The sequence below is a fragment of the Notolepis coatsorum genome (assembly GCF_963971535.1).
Source record: "Notolepis coatsorum genome assembly, chromosome: 18".
NCBI lineage: Eukaryota > Metazoa > Chordata > Actinopteri > Aulopiformes > Paralepididae > Notolepis > Notolepis coatsorum.
Genome location: NC_140182.1, coordinates 79,488,443 through 79,506,012, shown reverse-complemented (window position 1 = coordinate 79,506,012; position 17,570 = coordinate 79,488,443). Strand labels below are relative to the sequence as shown.

Sequence of the window (17,570 nt, the reverse complement as noted above, 5' to 3'; positions counted from 1 at the left end):
CAATGTTAAAGGGGGTTTTCCAGACAGCAAGCATTAGAAGAATTTACCTCATTCATTTAAGCTGCGAGATGTACTCTCACCAGCGCCTATGACATATGAGGGAGGGATAATCACTTGATTGATGACAACCCTATTTGAACACTCAAGTAGATTTACTAAGGAAAGAATTATCAATAAATCTTCCTTGTTAGAATAGAATATAGATCTCGCAACCCTTACCAATGATTAACATCTTGTCGAGGGGGGACGAGACGAGCAAACAGTATGACCGGTCTCTGATGAACTCTTTTAGATTCATAGGGGTTTGAACGTCACGGCCTTGCAGGACGCTGTTTGAGGCCAGACGAGCAGATCACTGATTGATGGGCTTATCAAACTGACCGGATATACTGGGGCTTAATACACATGTGTAGGTGGGTTTTCCAGCAAACTCACCACTCTCGCTGCCGTTGAGTTCTTAAGGGCTGCTACCACATAGTAGTACTTTGTGGCATCCGCGGTAATATCCCTGAGAGCGAATTGGGTTTCGGCTTGCGCAAACCAAGCGTTGGCACTCTGTTCCCAAAACTCGGGCAGCTTGAGTGAAACTGCGTTCAAAGTTCTGCAATCTGCGTTCTGTTGTTCAGTTGACATGTTCGATATAATCTCCGAAATACGTCCAAGAGAAAATCAGGGTCACCAATGTAGGATTGCAGTAATGATAGCGTAGACAGAGTCGTGTTCCGATGCAAAAACACTATTTTATTTTATTGAAGTCCCATCAACACACAGAGGCCGTCAACAAACTGGCAGCATTAACACATTGACTGCCACGCTTCTATCCATCAATGTATGATCACTGCCACCAGTCTAAGCCTATGGAGATGTTCACCTTCTTTGCAGGGCTATAACTTTTTAAATTGTATTGCTAAATTGACATTACTATGGCCCATTCAACATCGATTAGCTATCGTTCAGGATGTAGGAACGTTATACTTTTTCATTCATAGATTCATACGAAAATACCGTCTAGAACAGGGGTGGCCAACCCGCGGCTCGCGAGCCGCATGCGGCTCTTTGCCCGTCAATGTGCGGCTCTTCCATCCATAAAAAAAAATTTAAAAAAATTAAAAAAAAAAAAATTACTTTTTTTTTTTTTTTTACTTTTTTTTTTTTTTATGTCACTCATTCCATAAGGACGTAGAATAAACATTTACAATTTTTTTTAAATTGTCCATTTGCATGTTCTTGGTATCTGAATCTAGGGACATATATGGATCAGTGTCAGAAATAGTGTGTCTGTTACTAGGCTTGAGTAAATTGTAATGAACCAAAGGAGAATATCAATTCTATTTAAAAAAAAAATTATCTTTGACTGTAAATAACACCATGCTAAAATTGACCAGACCTGAAAAATCTAAGCAAATGAATAAAGGGAAGATGATTAAACAGAAGGTTTTGTAGATACAGTACTGAATTCTGCCATCTTTTTTATAATGTAAATTTCTCCACCATTTTTCATCGTATTGCAACACCGTTTTTTGCAAGACGTTCACAGAAAGGTAGAGAAACTAACTGCGTTCTGTTTTATGGCAATAACGTTCAGGTTTGTGGGAGATAATCCCAAAAAATAAGAGAAATTAAAAAGTAAATCCAGAAGTCAGATGATTGACAGGGGCTGGTGTGAGCTGGGTAGGGTAGTTTTTCGAAATTTGAAAGCCCTGAGTCTCTTCCTTCAAAAGACTACACTCACTTTTGGCTGTGCCACTTCCTCCTGTCAATATGCGCCGGTTTCCGACTCAATGCCCTGAGATTTCTATAATCTTATATTTCACTAATAACAGTTAAAATAATTGGTAAACAAACATAATGCTGAAAATATACACTTTTACTGTATATCTCGGGCTTAAGAGGTTAACCCTGTGAGGCCCAAATTAAAAAGAAATTAGCAACTTCAGAGGCCAGAGGGTGGGACATATAAACACATTTACTATCAAATAACATTGTGAGGCTGAACAACAGGACCAATTGACTATACATGTGCTTAAAGGGGAACTATCTTATAAATGGCTTTTTTCAGTGTTTACCATTGTTTCTTAGCTATGTGGACTTATATTAATAGGATATATGTCTCTAATTCTCATATTGGCGAATTCTTCCAATTCTCCTCTCACAATATTCACCCTCACTGAACTGAGTCATCTGAAAATGTGCATATCTGTGATTTCAGAGATTTCTCAGCTGCATAATAATGTGGCAGTTGATGTGGCAGTTGGCACCAGGCCACACAGTGGTTGGAGCCCAGCCTCAAAACGGCTTAAGATCTTGAGGTAGAAAAATGCGGTTTTTAGTACTTGATTAGAAATACAAAACAATGCATTTTTTTTGAAAAAAACCTAGGTGTTCCATAGACTCACAGGAATTGTGTAAAAGTGCCCAAATAGTGAAAGAAATAGTAAAATAGTTCCCCTTTAACATTTTTTAAATAAACATTATTTTTTTAAATGGCTAAAAGTGATTTTGTAATTTTGCAACCGTGGGTCTCACAGGGTACTTTTAACCCTGTGAGGCCCAAATAAAAAAGACATTAGCAACTTCAGAGGCCAGAGGGTGAGACCTATAAACACATGAAGGGTGCCGTGACTGAAAAAAAAGGTTGAGAAACGCTGGTATATGGTGTGGCTCTTTGTGGTACCACAGTAATTTTTTTGTGGCTCTTAGTCTCTGACTGGTTGGCCACCCCTGGTCTAGAATATAAGTATGTTTTTATCGTTTTCTGCAGTAATTCCTAGAACGCTAGTTATAGGCCTAAACGCATAATATAGATTATCGATTGCAGTTTATTCGCGATACACGCTATATTAAAAAATCCAACTGAATACGATCCTAAACGTTATGGCTCATCATGCGCGGATGAAAGGGGGGGGGGGGTCGTTTATAATTCCGTGATCGTCAGTAAATGCTTTATGTAGTATGGGTGATATTATTGATCAGAGCGGTTTGCATTGAAAAGAATAAACATTCAAGCTGAAAGTAACGTTACTGTCCTCTTACCGTTCGCCGATGAGACTGGAGGAAAAAGATCCCACTTATTTGACGTCGATCGACTAGATCCATTTCCGGTTTGTATGGCGCAATAAACGCCCAAATCATATCGATTATTGAGTTATGGCAGCGATCCATATACACAGATGTGTGTCTGGAGTCCCGCAACAATATGTGACTGCCGGACGGATTTCCCAGATGCACCGAGATCACCAGAGATCCATTTCCGGTTTAACTCGCCCGATCATCCACCAGGCGGCGGTATTGAAGTGTTGCACGATTGTGCAGAGTCCCACTGTCTGAGCAGAGGCTGGGTGGCGGAATTATGAATACCATGGCGAAAAAATTAAATATGATCTCAATAACATCGTACAAGTTTTTCTACAACTCAAGTTCAGACCTATGTTACTCTATTTCATTAGCACTAAAAGTGAATTTTCTTTATTGTATCAGAGACTTCCGAATGTCTTCTTTCAAAAGAGACCAGGCTCATGCATGTGATATAAGTATAAAGTATAGTATTTTGGTTTACAAAAAAAGTATGCAGTCCTCAAAAACGAAAACTAAAATGGCCACTTTTGGGGGCGATTGTTAACTCATTCAATGCCATAGCCACGCCCCATCTCTGCTCTCTAGCGCCAGTTTTCCATTCCCTATTTTCACGACATTTTACGATCTTTGCGGATCTATTGTATATTCTATATTATAGCTATGGAGAAAATTGTCCAGCTCATTTGACAGACACCATTTGTAGTCCAATATGTAAAAAGATTTTTCATGTATACGTTCGCGTGTTATCCCGTGGTGAATATTGTATCGTTTCAGAGTGATCCGGGCTAATTCCTGGAAGCTGAGTTATGGAGCACTATGTGCATTTTGCGAAAGTCGTTTGCGTTGCTCACCTGGACACGATATTATTTCCAAATCAAAGGTATATAATAGGTATTATGTTTCATCATGAAGGCATCAAAGGGGGGGGGGGGTCGTTTTGTGATGCTCTGATCGTCAGCACCGGCATACGCTTTGAATGCTACATACGTTGATCGTTGCGATCGATGTGAAATCATTGTCGGATAAAAGTAGGATTGATGTCATATAGTCCTTACCTTTGCTAGGAGTTATTCCAAAATGAATATTCTAATTGTCTGATCGTGATTTCCAGTATTGATGTCCCTGACATGAAATGGCACAAAATAAGTGTGCTGGACGCGTTCCAAGGTGCTCGAATGAAGCGTTTCACTTGCCGGGGTCCAAATTCTCCACCCGAACCATATAAAATGTAACACACAGTGTGAAATAAGGTTTCAAAGGGTAGGCGATACTGCCACCTAGCAGGATTCGGCCGGCATTGCACTCTCTGGGTCTCAGAATGAGTTCCAATGATAACACTGAGGTCCGTGAGAGTGTATAGAATATTAAAATCTAAAAACTATACTCGTTATTGGCGGTCAAGCAATGGCGGCCAATAACGAGTATACTCGTGATTGGCGCAGAAAGTGTTACAAGGTTTTTAATTTCAGATATCAATTGAAGAAGTGTGTTTTTTCCAGTCATCTGTCTCGACTGCACCTGCTTTTTCCGTAATCGCATTTGCATCCAACTGTGCCCACTTGTACCCCTCCTTTGTGTCCCCCTGCGGGGAGATTAGGTTTTGCTAATTATTTTAAATGTGATTCATTGGTAAGTGTTATTAAGAAAGCATAGCCTCAGCTGGGATTTGTTGTGTATATAACCACTGCACTTCCACGTTACATGGAGCTTGTGAGGGGGAGCCACAACCACTTACGTAAAGGCTCTAATCAACATTCATTAATTTGATCCCCCGCACTCCCTTTCCCCCCCTTCCCAACTCCCCCGCTCTCTCCCATGAGCTCAAAGTATCGGAAGTGTTGCGGTGGTCTATATAACATCGGCGGTGAGTATAGAGCCAGTCATGTTTGGGAGGATGGGACAAGCCGCGACTCTGCCTTGTAAGAGAGGGAAGTCCTACGTCACAGAACTCTACGAGTGGTTCAGGTAAGAGTTTGTTTATTTCTGTGAAAGTGGGATTTTAGAGCTCAAAAGAGCTATTATCTTAAAGGTGCGGTAAGTGGTATTTTCTTTTTGTTAAAATTAAGTGGTCTACATGTTAAAGTAATAGTTCTACATTCTGACAGCCATCACTGATATAGAGTGTTTGGTCAGTAAGTACAATTTGAATAATCTGTAAGTAAATATGACTTGGCACAATTTCTTGAAATATGTATTTTTTTTATATATATATCTAGGGTTCTCTCTTCTGATTGGATGAAGTGGAAACAGGATACCCAGAAAATAAAATCAGTTTACTGCGGAGTGGAGGGACTGGGAGACCCATGTTACTGACCAAACAATCAGTGATTGCTGTCAGAATGTAGAGCTATTTAACACTTATTTTACCAAAGAAAACTGCATTTTTAAGTGGTTCCATCAACTTCCATGCCAGAGTTCAGCCAATGCGTTTAAAAAAAAATGAATAGAAAGCTTATTTGCATCAATAGGAATTGTATTCTGTTGTCGCCATTACTGTTGGACTGGACCTACAAGTAATGAGTGTGGGTGTTTTGCTCTTCTAGGGTTGAGGGGATGTGACCCATAGATGCGAGCAGTTTTTAGATGAGGAACAAATATTTATGAAGGCTATTTAACAGTTAGCCACGGTGACCTAAAAATCTCAGTTAAGTTATATCTCGGTTAACAATACAATAAAGTTATACTTTATTAATCCCTGTTGTTACTCTAAAGCTGGTGTCTTTAACATTAGGTCACCTACGTGATGCAAAATGTAGACCCCAGGGTATCTTCATGTCCCTGTGTGCGAAACAAAAGATTAATACAAAGAAAAGCAATCACCATATGCTGAGGGACACAAGGGAAACAAATATACAAAGGGTTAATACAGAAATGTACTTAAGCATTACATCACACGCAGGAGTGGTTTGTGACCAATAAACCATGCCTAGGGGTGGTTGTTAGGCCCGAGGCGCAGCCGAGGGTCGTTAGACCCCCCTAGGCATGGTTTATTGGTCACAAATCACGACTGCACGTGGTGTAAAGCTTTTATACAACTGCCAGATTCATCCAACCTTATTTCTATACAATAAACACACATTAATCGAAGATTTATTGAAAAAACCATCCGCCAGAAAAAGTAGTTCCCACAACTCCATGTGGAAGCAGCTTGAAGTGCATCCAACCAAACTAACACATCCAACTGTGTATTATTGGAATGATTGAGAGAAGTTGCCTCATGTGGAAGCAGCTTGAAGTGCATCCAACCAACTAACACATCCAACTGTGTATTATTGGAATGATTGATTGAAAATTTTATTACCAGATGCAGAATGGGTACAATACAGTACGGCTCAATACACACAATTGTTAAGGGAATGCATAGGAAAAAAACATTTTCTTCGCCCTATTTTTTTATTTATTTCTTTTAGCCTAAACTTAACCAGTTGGAAACCAGGGGTACAGTAATAAAATTAGCAATCAACCAATCAATCAATTCAATAGACCATGCTCACTTAAAACAGCGCTGCTTCTCTCTCAGTCTGACTCCCCCGCTGTTGCAGACAGGAGTGTGTGTGTGTGTGTGTGCGTGTGTGTGTGTGTGTGTGTGTGTGTCACAGTGTGTGTGTGCGTGTGTGTGTGTATGTGTGTGTGTGTGTGTATGTGTGTGTGTGTGTTTGTGGGTACGCCAGCGTCGGACAGTGAGAGAGAACGCTGCAGTCAGTAGCAAGAAGGAAGTAGAAATTTAAATCAATCAATTAATCTATCAATCAAACCGCGATTTTTCTTTTGTTCTAGATTGCCTCAAGACCCATCAATTACATCATCCAACATTGTTTAAAGGGCTAACACATTCCCCTTGACAGAATCGCTTCATATTTAGTCGTTTAGTCGCCATTAACATATCCATTTGTAAATATTATTGGCCACCTTCTTGTGATCCGGCGGAGTGATGTGATGTGGGTCGGTTGTGGGCGGGTCCTGGGCCAGCAGCGTGGATTGTTGCCAATAAAGACGTGTAAAATGACTGTTTCAGCCAATCAGAATCGAGAAATTTGCATGCCGTTGTATAAAGTAAACTAAAGAACACCAAAACACAATGAAGTGAACCAGGGCCCTATTCCCCGTACCTGGTTCAACTAAGTCGATCAAGATGTCATTATCCAGATTCAGTTAACCCGATGTTTGAAGCCGGGATTTTCCTGTTCCTCGAAGGTGGATTCAGTCTCGTTAACTCAAGCCAGACTTGCGACCCAGGATAAGTGCGCGTGCCCGCCTCAGCCGAGAAGGCAGCAAGTGTCGAGAGCAGAGATCCTGATTCTCTAGCGGCATTGATTGATTAATTGATTTAAAACTTTAGTAACATATTGCAGTACGGCTCAATCGCCTCGCCGACAAGTTAAATGCGTTATCTATAGGCTAATTTCAAGTCCCTCATTACCTCAATCAATCAGATTATATTTCTTTAAACTTGCCTGCTGGATTGAATAATCAAATGAGATCTTGCTAGCGAAAATAATTAGTAAAACTGTTATACAGAATAACGATACGGCTCCCTTACCCATTGATTGATGTATGGTCGATCTTTTACTTATCTTCTCTGTGGTGTAACGGGTTCTTCTTTTGACTTTCACGCAGACGACCGGGGTTCGAGACCCAGTCGTCTCCTTCTTTTTGCAATATAGGAATAATTCAATTTGGTGCACGTTGAGAGCTATATAAATGACATCCTCAATGCATGTAGATTTATAATATTTTGACTTAAAACTAGGCTACCTTTGCGTATAATCATTAATATTATATTCCAAAAAGTTATATTGGAAACACAGGGTTTCGAACACCGGTCGCCGGGTTGCCAGGCTTGAGCACTACCGCTACGCCACTGTGCCAGATGGGATAAATTCATTGTTTATACATTAATGAACGAGAGACCCGTGTTTAGAATATTCTTTATTTTGTTGTTGTTGCACCGAGCGAGCGCCACGGTATATAACGTGCATTATTTAGGACAAAGTGAATTTAGTATCAGCATTTTGGGTCTATTTTACATTTCAAAAGACCCCTCTGGAAGAATGGAGCACAAAAACGTAATTCAGAATGGTATAACGCAGATCCTAGGCTGTGGGAATAATTTCAGGAAACGAGCTGTCACTTTCTTTGCGGGGGCGTGGCTTTGCTTGATCCGGCTAACTTGAACTTAAACTCTGCTTTCGACCAGGCTCAAACTTTTGGATCTGTTGTCATGGTGATTTGGAAAATCCAGGTACGGGGAATCGGAAAGTCCGGCTTAAGTCAGACTTACCCGAAAGTTATCCGGCTAACTCAGTTATCCAGGTACGGGGAACGGGGCCCAGAGCTTTCACCTCTGAAGAGCCACTGCTCTATATACCTAAGAACCAGAGCTTTTACCTCTGAAGAGCCACTGCTCTATATAACTAAGACCCAGAGCTTTTACCTGTTTATATAAAGAAACACCACTCTAACCATGTAGCTCATAGTGTAGGATGAACACCACTTTAACCCCAATGCTTAGAGTGTAGGATGAATCACAAAGAACCAGAGCTTTTACCTCTGAAGAGCCACTGCTCTATACCAAACAACAGAGAATTCTCACCAGAGACACCCACCACCACAATGAGCCAAAAGAGCTAACTAACACTGCACAAAATGGGATATATAAAGGGAGAGTGGATGTTGATTGCAGATCAACTTCAGCTGCCGTTGCACTGGGGTGAGTTGCTGATTGACCAGCTGGCTGCTGGTGCTGCAACTGGGAGACACCTGAGAATGGGATATGTTACACAGGAGGGAGACAAAAACAGAACAACCAAAACATGCCTATATACACACACACACAACAGATAACATACATAACCCCCATATATATATACACATAAGGACACCGTCCGTAACACCTGTGGAGAAATTATTCTCTGCATTTGACCCATCCTAACCACTGAGACAGGCACCCGGGGACCAACTCCAGTGGCTCAGGAGGTAGAGTGGTCGTCTGGTAATCGGAAGGTTCCTGGTTCGATTCCCAGGCAGCGTGTCGAAGTGTACTTGAGCAAGACACTTAACCCCTAATTGCTCCAGATGAGCAGGTTGCATGGTTGCCTCTGCCGTCGATGTGTGAATGTGAGGAACAGAAATTGTAAAGCGCTTTGGATAAAAAAAAAAACGCTTTTGCAATCCATTTAGCCTACCATTTATGCCAGTATTTTGGTCAAGGGCAATGGCCTAGCATGCAGGTCTTTTGGTGTGGGAGGAAACCAAATCAAACTGTGCGTTTAATCCCATATTCTATCAGTGATTAATTTCCGCTCGTAAGCTTCACTTTGTCATGCCGTGTTAAAGTGGATATTTGGCCTAATTCCCTCATGCCACGGTGTAAACAAGCTTCCAGCCACATCTAATCAGGTCAGGGAAAGGTTGACCCTAATTCTCTCCCAACACTAATATGCTACTTAAACTAAAGGCCCTGTATGTTTTTATATTCTTTTTTTTAAATACAATTTTATACAATATCTGGGGGGGGGGGGACACTAACCTTCTTACTGTCTTTTTACTACTATGCACCTTACTACTATATGCTACTATATTTATACTACTACTAATCATGCTAATATGTCTATACTACTATGCACTCAGAGTGTAACACTCAAGCTCGAACAATGCCACTGGCCCTTAGCTGCCAGAGTTGTACCCCTTCCTGCTGACTTGTTGTTCACAATCTGTAAATTGCTTTGGATAAAAGTGACCGCTAAATGACTCAATGTAAAATGTCATGTACCTCTAAATGATAGTATTCTATTTTGCCTGATACATTAACACTGTTGTTTTCACGGCAGAACGTTTATAAATGAATGTCCGAGTGGACTGATCACGCTGCACGAGTTCAGGAGGCATTTCTGCGATGGAACGGTGGGCAGCGAGTCGGCAGAGTATGCAGAGCAGATATTCCGTACGCTGGACAACAACGGGGTGAGCGAAGAGCTGTAACTGACTCCACTGCTCTGTTACCCAGTGCTGTAACTGACTCCACTGCTCTGTTACCCACACTGTACCACTCTGTAACTGACTCCACTGCTCTGTTACCCACACTGTACCACTCTGTAACTGACTCCACTGCTCTGTTACCCACACTGTACCACTCTGTAACTGACTCCACTGCTCTGTTACCCACACTGTACCACTCTGTAACTGACTCCACTGCTCTGTTACCCACACTGTACCACTCTGTAACTGACTCCACTGCTCTGTTACCCACACTGTACCACTCTGTAACTGACTCCACTGCTCTGTTACCCACACTGTACCACTCTGTAACTGACTCCACTGCTCTGTTACCCACACTGTACCACTCTGTAACTGACTCCACTGCTCTGTTACCCACACTGTACCAATCTGTAACTGACTCCACTGCTCTGTTACCCACACTGTACCACTCTGTAACTGACTCCACTGCTCTGTTACCCACACTGTACCAATCTGTAACTGACTCCACTGCTCTGTTACCCACACTGTACCACTCTGTAACTGACTCCACTGCTCTGTTACCCACACTGTACCACTCTGTAACTGACTCCACTGCTCTGTTACCCACACTGTACAACTTTGTAACTGACTCCACTGCTCTGTTACCCACACTGTACAACTTTGTAACTCTGACTCCACTCCTCATACTGTAGTCTACCCATATAATTCTGTATTCTGTATGATATCATGTACAACAGTGCCGTATACACATATAATATATACATGTATATATTTCTTTTTACCATGTATATATATATATAATATATGTATCTGTTTGAATATACAGTACCTGCATATAATCCTTCTATATACCTACTTATACACCTGCATATAACCTATATAACTATGTATGATAGCATGTACAATAATGCTGTATAAACCATTATATATATATATCCACATCTCTCTGTACATACCGGCATATAACTATTATTATTAGCCCTTTCGGTAACCGTCTGTAGTGTGATAGTAAAGGGTTAACCTGCTGTTGTGTGGCAGTGAAAGGATTAACCTTCCGTGTATTGTCGCAGTGGTAGTGCGGCAGTGAAAGGGTTAATAGTATTATTATTATTATTATTTACATTTCAATTATTTTTATTGATAATTGTAACTCTGTGAATGTACATCATGTGATGTTTATATTTTATTTTGTCTTTTGTGTGGACCCCAGGAAGAATAGTTGTTTTTTAAGAAGCGACTAATGGGGATCCTAAATAAACATGAACATAAACAAAAGCATGCAAATAACTGAGGACGATCTTGACGAGGGGGGCTTTTCTGCAGGACGGGGTTGTTGATTTCAGGGAGTACGTCATGGCCATCAGCATGCTGATCGAGGGCTCCTCTGTGGAGAAGCTGCGCTGGTCCTTCCAGCTCTATGACAAAGACCGAGATGGAGCCATTACGAGGGAGGAGATGCTGGACATAATGCAGGTGGGTGGATCTACATGTGCTGCACAATATACCTCTATACCATGTACACTTGTTCTACATGTGCTGCACAGTAGGCATATATACCATGTACACCTATTCTACATGTGCTGCACAGTAGACCAGACCTATATACCATGTTTGATTATAGGGCCAATTATTTGCCTATCTAAGCCAGGATACGTCTTTAACGCGCTCACACCACTTTGACTTGGGCTGTCTTGTTACTCACTGTTTGATGTTGTTGATTGTTGCTTATTGATGGGTTCGACCCTATTGATTTTATGGAAGGAGTTGTGTAAAAGTTTCAAATAATAATGGGGGCAAACAACGAAACAAAAACAGGCTCCAGACTTGAACTAAAAGGTTTCAAAACAAACAGGCGCAGGAAATGGGTTCAAACAAACTCAGAATGATTCTAAACAAAGTCTTTCTTTCAATCTTTCATTCAATCTGCGCTGTGTGTGTGTGTGTGTGTGTGTGTGTGTGTGTGTGTGTGTGTGTGTGTGTGTGTGTGTGTGTGTGTGTGTGTGTGTGTGTGTGTGTGTGTGTGTGTGTGTGTGTGTGTGTGTGTGTGTGTGTGTGTGTGTGTGTGTGTGTGTGTGTGTGTGTGTGTGTGTGTGTGTGTGTGTGTGTGTGTGTGTGTGTGTGTGTGTGTGTGGAGAGCGAGCGGTTGAAAATCTGTTTCTCTTCTGGCGTGCGTCTACACACAGCTGGGCCCTAATTAATAGAGGACCATGGTGCCATTTTTCGAGGCGACCAATGGGGGCGCCATTTAGTCAAAACTATTCAATCAAATTAAATGGCTCCTACAATACCTATTCTACATGTGCTTCACAGTAGACCAGACCTATATACCATGTATACCTATTCTACATGTGCTTCACAGTAGACCAGACCTATATACCAGGTATACCTATTCTACATGTGCTTCACAGTAGACCAGACCTATATACCAGGTATACCTATTCTACATGTGCTTCACAGTAGACCAGACCTATATACCAGGTATACTATTCTACATGTGCTTCACAGTAGACCAGACCTATATACCAGGTATACTATTCTACATGTGCTTCACAGTAGACCAGACCTATATACCAGGTATACTATTCTACATGTGCTTCACAGTAGAATAGAACATCATCAACATGGCGCGACCCGAGTCAGTCGCAGTGGGTTTTGCTCAGCAACGAATGTGCACATTTATAGTTATTATGTTTGTTTTTACTACTTTTTTTATCGAAACATCACTGGCGGGGACGTCATACGACCGCCAGTCACTTATTGACCTAAACTCCGGACACAAAGAGGAGTTTAGAGACACTTTATCATGCCAAGAATGGCCAATGGAGATCAGAAGAGACAATGAAAATGCGGGAGACAAAGACGGCCGCAAGACAAAGAAGAAACACAGAGGGAAGAGGAGCGGGATCAGATTAACACTAAGAAGATCTGCTTACCGTCCGGCTATTCCATCTATCTTCCTGGCGAATGCACGTTCGCTAGAGAGTAAGATGGATGATTTACGAGCACGGGTCCGATTTCAGCGAGAGATGAAGGACTGCAATATCCTGTGTTTCACGGAGACCTGGCTGAAACCAGTGACTCCTGATCACAGCATCTCTCCCTCCAACTCCTTCACCATCTTCAGAGCGGACCGTACAGAGGCCTCCGGGAAGAGCATCGGCGAGGGTCTCTGCCTTATGACCAACAACGGCTGGACTAGCCCCGGGGAAGTGCAGATACTCTCCCGTTCATGCTCCGCCGACATGGAACACCTCTCGATCCAATGTCGCCCCTTCCATCTTCCACGCGAGTTCACTGCGGTAATCATGACTGCAGTGTACATTCCCCCCCAGGCGAACGTCGGCAGGGCGCTAGCGGAACTACACGACCATCTGAACACACACCAGATCAAGCATCCAGACGCGGCCATGATTGTGGCCGGGGATTTCAATCAGGCGAATCTGAAAAAAGTCATGCCGTCTTTCTTTCAGCACATCGTCTGCTCCACAAGAGGAGGAAATACACTCGACCACTGTTACACCCCGTTCAGAGCCGGATACAAGGCTGTACCGGCTCCACCATTAGCGGGAGCGACAAACACGTCGGATCATGCCGCCATCTTGTTGGTCCCCGCTTACAAACAAAGATCACGTGACGCCGTCGTGTCACGTGAGGTAAAAAGATGGACCGACCAATCAGAGGCCACGCTTCAGGACGCACTCGATGACGTCGACTGGGGAATGCTCGAGAGGAGCACCAGTGACGTCAGCGAGTTCACAAAAGGCGAGGGTGTTCCAGAACCAGAAACCATGGGTGGACACTGGACAGTACTATCAGAGCAGCTCTGAACTCTCGCACTACTGCTTATAACCTTGGCAGAGAGTCAGGAAACATGGAAGAGTACAAGACAACAGTCTACACTCTGCGCAAGGCTGTTAAACTTGCTAAGAGGACGTATGCCGACAAGATGGAGGCACAAATGGCACAGAATGACACAAGAGGCTTATGGCAGGGACTGAGGACTATAACTGACTACAAAGTCAGCGCCCCCTCAATGCGGAGCGACGACGCCTCCCTTGCGGACCAGCTCAACACCTTCTACGCGCGGTTTGGTGCAAACAGTGGCGCTGCTAGCTCAACGGCTAGTGACGTCACTGGTGCGCCGGCTGTTGTGGAGGGGGGGGGGCATCCGCGGAGGGGCGGGGACGCTCTCTTATTGACGGTACACAGTGTGAGAAGAGCATTTATGCAGGTGAACACCAGGAAGGCGGCTGGCCCAGATGGAATAACAGGACGCATACTTAAGTCCTGTGCTAACCAGCTAGCCCCTGTGTTCACCACCATATTTAATCAATCCCTGAAGGAGTCAGTGGTCCCTGCCTGCTTCAAGATGTCTACCATTATCCCGGTACCAAAGAAACCCTCCCCAGCAGGTCTCAATGACTACAGACCGGTGGCACTCACCTCTGTGGCCATGAAATGTTTCGAGAGGCTGGTCAAGGATCACATTTGTGCCTCCCTCCCCAGAGATATGGACCCTATGCAATTTGCATACAGGCCAAACAGGTCCACTGACGATGCGGTCTCCCAAGTACTGCACAGCACCCTCTCTCACCTGGACCGTCAGAAGGGGGGCTATGTGAGACTGTTGTTCATTGACTACAGCTCAGCGTTCAACACCATAGTCCCCACCAGACTGGTGGACAAGCTGATCGAGCTGGGTCTGAGCTCCGCTCTGAGCGCCTGGATACTGGACTTTCTGAGTGAAAGACCCCAGGCGGTCAGGGTGGGGGGTCAGACCTCCAACACCATCACCCTGATCGGGTCCCCCCAGGGCTGTGTTCTGAGCCCCCTGCTGTACTCACTATACACACACGACTGTGTGGCCAAGTTCAGCTCCAACTCCATAGTGAAGTTTGCATACTCCAGTCCTTCTACGCCGGAGCTGTAGAGAGCATCTTGACTGGAAACATCACTGCCTGGTATGGAAACAGCACGGCACAGGACAAGAAGGCCCTACAGAGAGTGGTGCGCTCTGCCGAGCGTACCACGGGTATTGCACTACCTCCCCTGCAGGCTCTATACAACAAGAGGTGCAAATCCAGAGCCTGCAGAATAATGAAAGACCCTCACCACCCCAATAACAGCCTGTTCCAGCTGCTGAGGTCAGGCAGACGCCTGCGAACACCAGCTACTAGGACAGAGAGGCTTCGGCTCAGCTTCTTCCCCCAGGCCATCAGAGCCTTGAACAATGAACACTGAGGGTCACAGAACACTGAACTCTCCACACACAAGCACACATTAGCACACACACAACACGCACGCTGTGCTCGCTCGCACACTAGCAGCCACTTTAACATGAGAAAGCACTCACTCATGCTGCACACGCCCACATTATTGGCCACAAAGGAAAGGTCACTTTAAAAATAGTATAGTAACAGTGTATTGCACTACCAAGGGACCTAGCATGTCCTTCATGCTCTGTAAATAACTATGTACAAATACCGTGATGTCCCACTATGTTACCTGTTTATTGCACAATGTTGTTTATTGTTTATTGGATTCCATTATATGTTGTACTACTGTATTGCACATCGTTGCGGGCAAGACCACCCGCATTTCATTGTATACTTGTATGCCGTGACAAATAAAACTCTTGACTTGACTTGTAGACCAGACCTATATACCAGGTATACTATTCTACATGTGCTTCACAGTAGACCAGACCTATATACCAGGTATACTATTCTACATGTGCTTCACAGTAGACCAGACCTATATACCATGTATACCTATTCTACATGTGCTTCACAGTAGACCAGACCTATATACCAGGTATACCTATTCTACATGTGCTTCACAGTAGGCATATATACCATCATGTATACCTGTTCTACATGTGCTGCACAGTATACCTATAATATATACTTACTATATATGTAGGTCTTATATACCACATACTGTATTTAAGCATTACATCACACGCAGGAGTGGTTTGTGACCAATAAACCATGCCTAGGGGTGGTTGTTAGGCCCGAGGCGCAGCCAAGGGTCGTTAGACCCCCCTAGGCATGGTTTATTGGTCACAAATCACGACTGCACGTGGTGTAAAGCTTTTATACAACTGCCAGATTCATCCAACCTTATTTCTATACAATAAACACACATTAATCGAAGATTTATTGAAAAAACCATCCGCCAGAAAAAGTAGTTCCCACAACTCCATGTGGAAGCAGCTTGAAGTGCATCCAACCAAACTAACACATCCAACTGTGTATTATTGGAATGATTGAGAGAAGTTGCCTCATGTGGAAGGAGCTTGAAGTGCATCCAACCAACTAACACATCCAACTGTGTATTATTGGAATGATTGATTGAAAATTTATTAAAACGTTTTCTTTGCCCTATAGGAAAAAAACGTTTTCTTCGCCCTATTTTTTTATTTATTTCTTTTAGCCTAAACTTAACCAGTTGGAAACCAGGGGTACAGTAATAAAATTAGCAATCAACCAATCAATCAATTCAATAGACCATGCTCACTTAAAACAGCGCTGCTTCTCTCTCAGTCTGACTCCCCCGCTGTTGCAGACAGGAGTGTGTGTGTGTGTGTGCGTGTGTGTGTGTGTGTGTGTGTGTGTCACAGTGTGTGTGTGCGTGTGTGTATGTGTGTGTGTGTGTGTGTGTGTGTGTGTGTGTGTGTGTGTGTGTATGTGTGTGTGTGTGTTTGTGGGTACGCCAGCGTCGGACAGTGTGAGAGAGAACGCTGCAAGAAAGTAGGAAGGAAGAAATTTAAATCAATCAATTAATCTATCAATCAATCCGCGATTTTTCTTTTGTTCTAGATTGAGTCAAGACCCATCAATTACATCATCCAACATTGTTTAAAATACTAACACATTCCCCTTGACAGAATCGCTTCATATTTAGTCGTTATGGTGCTTTCAACATAACCATTTGATCTCCGCGATCCTGTTTTCTCCCGGAGTGAGCCGGGGAGGGTTATGTGATTTGGTTGTGGGCGGGTCCTGAGCCCAGGACCGTGGATTGTTACCAATAAAGACGTGTGAATGGCCAATCAGAATCGAGAAATTTGCATGCCGTTGTATAAACCTGTTCTACATGTGCTGCACAGTAGGTCTATATACCATGTACACCTGTTCTACGTGTGCTGCACAGTACAGTAGGTCTATATACCATGTATACCTGTTGCTGCACATTACAGGTCTTTATACCATGTATACATATTTTAAACCCAAACAAAAAAACAATTATAGATGATTTTACATCAACCATGCATAGCCTAGGCCTCTTCCCAATAATTAATAAGCCTAGCAGATAACATTTTCACTAATGTTATAAATAATAAAATTGTGTGCGGACTGCTGACAAATGATATAACAGATCACTTACCAGTTTTTGTAATAATAGAAGATAATAATCAGCCCAAGAGGGAATCTCAGAGAATTAGTAATAAAAGACACCTTTCAGAGGACTCAATAGGGGCACTCAAAAGGGAACTGGTTCTCCAGCAATGGGTT

At 43.0% G+C, this 17,570-nt stretch overlaps 1 protein-coding gene across 1 annotated transcript in view; it reads left to right on the top strand.

Moving 5' to 3' along the window:
• Window positions 1-4,969: 4,969 nt before the first annotated feature.
• Window positions 4,970-17,570, top strand: part of LOC311245410 (guanylyl cyclase inhibitory protein) — a gene marked incomplete at both ends in the record, with an annotated part of 32,577 nt that continues 19,976 nt past the window's right edge. The window contains 3 exons of the mRNA XM_084335254.1: window positions 4,970-5,040; window positions 9,906-10,038; window positions 11,377-11,526. Of these exons, the coding sequence (XP_084191380.1) occupies window positions 4,970-5,040; window positions 9,906-10,038; window positions 11,377-11,526 (354 nt within the window). The remainder of the gene's footprint in view (window positions 5,041-9,905; window positions 10,039-11,376; window positions 11,527-17,570) is intronic.